The sequence below is a fragment of the Lupinus angustifolius genome, chromosome LG15 (genome assembly GCF_001865875.1).
Source record: "Lupinus angustifolius cultivar Tanjil chromosome LG15, LupAngTanjil_v1.0, whole genome shotgun sequence".
Lineage (NCBI taxonomy): Eukaryota > Viridiplantae > Streptophyta > Magnoliopsida > Fabales > Fabaceae > Lupinus > Lupinus angustifolius.
In genome coordinates this window covers 14116113-14122848 of record NC_032023.1, presented here as the reverse complement: position 1 = coordinate 14122848, position 6736 = coordinate 14116113, and the positions used below count along the sequence as shown (strand labels likewise).

Sequence of the window (6736 nt, the reverse complement as noted above, 5' to 3'; positions counted from 1 at the left end):
TAGAGTAATGACACATTTTTTATCAAAAGTATCATTGATTCTCTAATTTTTCATCATATATATATAATTAATAACATATGTACATATATATTTTTATATGCCAATTTATATATTCATAATAATAAATAATATTGAAAAGACTTTATTTAAAATGAGTATATATTATATTTAATTGAATTTAGGTCGGTTTTGAGTTTAAAGGCTGGTCTGGTCGATATTCAGGGTCAGGTTAACTTTGGGTCTAGGGCCTAGTCCGAGTTTAAAAAATGATTCGGCCAACATTTAGACCGAGTAAGGGATAAGCCTTAACCCATATCAATTTAGCCCATGCTGACAGGGGTAAGAATACTAACATTCCTCTCTAGTAATGAGAGAGAATTACTTTTATTTTATTTTAGTTTTGATGGTAAAAATGTAATTTCATCATAAATAAAAAAGATACAAATGTAGTATCATGTTTCTATTATTTTAGGGTAATTCTCTTTCTAATACTGGAGAGGAGTCGAAATGGTAGAAATTTATTAGGACTTCAATGGAAAGTAGCAATTCAACATGAGAAAAGAGGACGTAGGGAAAAAGTAAGCTTGATTACACTTGACAAACTATTACTATCATGATAAAGATATAAATAAACAAAAAAAATATATTAATTATCATAATTATTTATTTATTCATCATATAATTGATAGAATATACCTACTTCACAATCATTAAAAAATAAATTTACATTTTTTAACACAAATAGAATTTTATATTACATTTTTCCATTTATTACTTTGTCTTTTGCATCCATTCCTTCACCATCCACTCAATGTTGTTTGCCTTCTCTCCCTCATCATAATACTATCACCTTTATACACACTTATCTCTCTATCTCAATCTGTCTCTTTCCCTTTGCCCTTCTCTTGCAATTAGGGTTTTCTCTCCTTCAACATATCTTGGACTAATAAATCTCATTGGCCAAGGCTATTATTTTCTTGTGAGGATAAAAGAGCAGCTTCTGAAGGACCTCTCACAAAGGAAAAAAGGTACTTTCCTTTTAGTCCATCTGATCAAAGAAACATACAAATCAAACAGGTAGAATCATGTTCATGTAGTTTACTTCTTTACTCCTTTTCCATACGTATATGTGTATATATATATTATATATAATTAATTTTCTCTCTGTTATTGGTTCCTTTAAGTAAAGTAACTTGGTAAACAAAATGAAGAAAAGCCATTCTTTAGGGCTTTTCCATTTTATGCTTTCCTGATGAAGCCATGAAATATATAATCACTGCTTGTTTCAGAAGCCAGCTCCTTAGTTAAGCTGATTTAACTTCAGAATGAAATTATAACTTCTTTTTTGAGAGACATGAAATTATAACTTCTTACTTGGCCAGGCACCTGATATCAAGAAGTTGGAAGCTAAAGATAAGTTTTCTTGTCAGCTGAATTCACAAACTAAACTTTAGAAAACACTCCGAAAGGAGTTTCATGGTTGAAATTAAAAATTCTTTAGTGACTTTTCGTTTTCCTCATCAATTGAAAAATGGATAGAAGTAGAAGAAGGACAAATATATGTTTAAAAAAGAAATGAGAAGGGTTGTGGAATAAAAAGAAAGGGTCGATATAGATAGTCTCTCTCACACACACACACATATATATATATATATTAATAAACTATTCCTTAAATTTGAACCATCCATCAAAGTCTTCAGATATATCGGTACAAGAATGGGATTAATTGATGGAATAAGGGTTGAAGGATCTATAAGATTTGACTAGTAGCACTATTCAAATTTCAGTTCAATATACAATTTTTTTTTGTTTTTAGGTAGTATTACTCATTTTCTGCATCAATACTGTAGGACAACATTTTTTGAACACCTGAAATAACAGTCTTATAGACACTTTAGACTGTTTCAAAATATACATGTCATGCATACATGAGTACGAGTGTTGATATATATAGGATCCCTTCTGGCCCATTTCTGTAACTGTTTTAATTTTTTTATAAACAAACAAATATATTAATCGGAGTACTCATCCAAAATCTAAGCAGAAGAAAAGGTGCAATTGATTTAGCACATGATCTGATTTTCTGACCTTCCAGTTTCATAATAATTTTGAAACAATAACAACTCTCTAGAGAACAAAACATACAGCTATGATTAGAATGGAAACTTTAGATGATTGATTTTATGCCAATCTTTCTTGTGCAGGGAAAATGGCATCATCATCTTGCTCCTACAATTCTCCTTGTGCTGCCTGCAAATTCTTGAGGAGGAAATGCATGCCAGAATGCGTCTTTGCACCATACTTCCCACCCGAAGAACCCCAAAAATTTGCCAACGTTCACAAGATCTTTGGTGCTAGCAATGTGACTAAGCTCCTTAACGAACTCCTCCCTCAGCAGAGGGAAGATGCTGTGAATTCCCTTGCTTATGAAGCAGAAGCACGGGTGAGAGATCCTGTGTATGGTTGTGTAGGAGCTATAACCTTCCTTCAGAGACAAGTTCAAAGGCTTCAAAAGGAGCTTGATGCTGCTAACGCCGAGCTTCTACACTATGCTTACAATGAAATCTCTCCACTTCCAACATCTCTTGCAATTTCACCACTAACTCCACTTCAACAAATTCCACAAAGGACACAGTTTGGTGCAAGAATTGGTAATGAAGGAAGTGGGTTTTATAGGCAATCTCCTGTCACTTACTCTTTTCCTTATTCCCTTCCATGGAATAATGATACCTCTTTGGAGGATATCAATGAAGGAGGAGGTAGTTTATGATGTTTATTTGCAACATGCAAATCTAGGGTTTATGTCTTTTGAGGCATGGCCTGCAATATTCTGATGGCATAGCAGCATGGTGGTATTATATATGTCTATTTGTCTACTCTAGTTATGGTCTCTGGCCATTTGGCCTTAGACTCTTCTGGTTCTAGGTGGCTTTTAATTTCTGAAATTTTATTTTGTGTCTTTAACTTTTAAATGATGAACACTATGTACTGTTTAAAACCTAGTTGCCAAGAACTTATGTAGTCTTTTCAATAATATTTTAGTGTGGCATTAGGACCTAAATAAGTCGGTAGAACATGCATAGTAATATATACTAATGTATGGCTAGTAGACCTCTTTATTGTGTAATCAGTGCAACTCTTGATAGGCATGTGCAATGTGCATGCGGAGTTGACATTATATGTCATTGTTTATGATTAAGAATAAATGAGAGAATGTTTTGTTGATTATTCTAAAGCATAGCTCTATGGGTTAAGCGCATAAATCCTACTTACCCTATATATATTCCTGCCTTTCCTTTCCATTTTTCCACTTTCCTAGCTCTTCTTCTTGGACCACCCTTCTAATACTTTATCTCTTTTTTTTTTTCTTCTTCTTTTTTGTAAACTCCATTAATTACTATGAATGATTAGATGGTCCAGTCCTGAATACATTGCCATCATTTGATCAAATACACCTAATAACTTATGTTAATTACCCCTTTCTCTTTTTGGTTGATTTAAAATGGAGCATATCTATTGAACCATGATCCTCTTTAGTATTGGAAAGGGAAGTTAGTTTTTTTGTTTTGAGTGGCAAAAATATTATTTTATTGTATAGAAAATGATATAAGTATCGAATCATATTATTTTTTCTAATACTTGTCTCTTCAATATTTAAGATGATGTCTACTCATATTTATTGTACCACAAAAGTAGGTCAATGATGTATATGGGTCATTTTAGTCATTGGTTACAAAAATATCCTATTATTAAACTTTTAATTTAAATACAATTTTGAACCATTCACATTAACATATTGAGTAATATACTTTTTGATCATCTTTATGCACTCTATTACTTAAGTTTTGAAATTACATCCATTGAGGTCAATCAGATTATGTCACTAAGTGTTAAAATGTTCCCATAGTAAACTTTGACTTTACTGAACCTCCCTCAACAGATAATTTCCCTAAAATAAAAGTATTAAAAGTGAAGTCAGTGACTATGAGGGAGTTGAGTTAATTTTTAGCAAAATGTCACAATCATATACACAGAAACAACATATTCAGCTTCAGTTCGAAGTGTATATAAGCACTCTCAAGTCTCAATCTCATGTGAACTTTTCATGTAAAAAAGTCCGTGCTTCTTTGATAATCCAACAACATCATCTTATTCATATGTAGCTAGTTATCATTAGATATTTCGGAAAATACATTTTTTGGTATTAGGAATAGACAGTGTTTGATGAACTCATCTAACATGAATAGCAGCAGTGTTTTTTCTGAACTTATGTCTCTCTCTGCTGCAATACAAACATGTTTTGAGTTGTAGTTTTCATCATGTACTGAATTAAAGGTAAGATGAAGAATCTCTTAGTCTCAATTCTTCTCGTGATGAGAGTGACGCTTAGCTTCAACTCTCTCATTTCTGTAATAAATAAAAATCAGAAATAGTGAGTCATAGTCACTGTCCTCATTGGACAGTAGTAGTAATTTATCCCTAGGGTTTCACACTTTCATTTTTTCCCTTTTTTCTTTCAAGAAGTACCTAGTTAGCCCTTTGAAAGTGTTACTATCAATCATCAACACTCAACTCTAGACAATGCAGTGGAACAGTGAGGGCCCTCTTCTTCTCTCTCATGAACTGCAGCTAGCCACATTCATCACAACAATTTTCATGCATACATACAAATAGATATCAACAAGATGATTTACCATCTAGAGAGACAAGTTCTGTTTTTATATTTAGTTTTCAGATAAAAGTGACATTTCGTTGAAAATAAAAGAATATAAGTATTATTATTTTATTTTTTCTGTAGTTTTTTTCACTATTTTTATCTCTAGTGCTCGAGAAGATTCTGGCTTAATAAATATAGTTTTTACTTGAGAATATATATATAAATACACCCTCTCCATTTATTATCTTTTACTCTTTAAGGTTAATGTATAAAGATTAGAAAACAAATCAGGAGGATTTTGTTATGATTAGTCTCTATTTAATTTTTAAGAGAGAGGAAAATAGATGATAGGTAATTGGGAAAAAGTTTCATCAAACCTTGAAGTGATTACATATTATATGCTAAATTCAATGATGGTATGAAGTTTTGATTACATTTTCAATGTATTATCCCCCAATCACTTTTTTTTTAAAAAGTGCAAATGCACTTAAATTGTATTAATAAATCGGACCATACAAAAGAGAAGAGAAGAAATTATAAGTTGTTGAACCTATAGCTAGGAAGACCTAGTCTATTTCTATTATAATCTTCTTGAATGATTCGTGACGCTTGATTCCAAGAAGAGTTTTGCCTAGAATCTATAGCAAAGTTAGCCAATTTATCAGCACATGTATTACCCTCCCTAAAGATGTGAGATATATTAAGTGTCATTGAATTCAACTTGTGTTTACAACTATCCCAAAGGCTGCTGATATTCCAAGGGGGCAAAGTTCTACCTTTGAAGATATCCACAACCGTTGTTGAGTCACACTCAATCCATAGGTTTTTCCAACCATAACTATAAGCCAAGTTAACCGCTTTGATAGCTGCAAATAGCTCAGCATATATTGCATGCTGGATTTCAATGAATGAAGCAAAACAAGCTACACAATTATCATGACAATTTCTGAATATATCACCAGCTCCCGAAAGCCCAGGGGAACCCTTAGTTGTACCATCTGTGTTGACCTTTATCCAACCATCCTTTGGTTTTTGCCAGAGCACTTCAGTAATTCTAGGAGCTTTATTCAGCTTTAAGAGAATTTTAAGATTTCTCAGCACAAGGAGATCAGAGACACTACAAGAATTCGAGGTTGCATGAGAGCAATTCCCAGCCATTGTTGTCTCTGTCTTGATTTTTGAGATTGCTTGCCTGAGAGGGATTTGCTTTCCTTCGAGTTTACTTTGATTTCTACAATACCATATTGTTGATATTGTGTGCAACACACAGGCGGATAGTACCTCCTTCAACTAATTTTTGAATTGAATGATGCATTGTAAAAAAATAGAATGGACAAATTGAGTATTGAGCCTTATAGAGAAAGTGTCTTATATCCATGACCATAAAGCCTTAGCAAAACTACAATGAAGAAATAGGTGATCAGAATCCTCCTCAGAAGAGTTGCAAAGATTATACTTTGAGGCCAGATTCATGTCTCACATATATCAGATTTACTTAATTAATAATATTTAACATGTTAATAATATATGTTAAAAGTTCTTTTGTTGAATAAAAGTAACACTCAAACTATTTAACATCTTCTCTTATCTATATAACTAAATTTGAATAAAAGTAACACTCAAACTTCTAATGTTTTTTGGTTTTAGGGGAGACTGCCAAGCCGACAAGAAGTGAGTAGTGAGAAAAATATAAAAGGATTGGAGAACATTTTCAAAGACTGGGACTTAGATATTTATACTTTATAGTTTTACAATGATCTATCTATTCCATTTTTAGATACTATAATAATTACCCGTTTTTGTTTTCCATGAAATTGTGTATTTCTAGGCAAATGTTAGAATGCAATTTGACAGGTAAAATTCTGAGCTGATCTTGTGATATCAGAATCATAGAAGTTGCTGCCACTAACCTGTCAAAATCCGGAAAAATCATAGGGTTAGGTTTTTTCCAATATGATCATGTGCGAAAATGAAAAAATGTAATGACATTTTTTAAGAAGTGTTCCAACTTATTAGTTCATCCGAATTTTCTCTCATTGTTCCCTAATGAAAATTCATTTTCTAAAATAAACAAGCCGT

The 6736-nt window shown here is 32.2% G+C and overlaps 1 protein-coding gene across 1 annotated transcript; it reads left to right on the top strand.

Annotated features, from left to right (window-relative positions):
* LOC109327610 (protein LATERAL ORGAN BOUNDARIES-like) lies at window positions 803-3064 on the top strand. The gene is made up of 2 exons (XM_019560786.1): window positions 803-1028; window positions 2205-3064. The coding sequence occupies exon 2, from the start codon at window positions 2210-2212 to the stop codon at window positions 2768-2770; it is 561 nt and encodes a 186-aa protein (XP_019416331.1). The 5' UTR covers window positions 803-1028; window positions 2205-2209; the 3' UTR covers window positions 2771-3064.

Coding starts and splice junctions, on each gene's coding strand:
- LOC109327610 (XM_019560786.1), top strand. CDS start 2,210: ATGGCATCATCATCTTGCTCCTACAATTCTCCTTGTGCTGCCTGCAAA.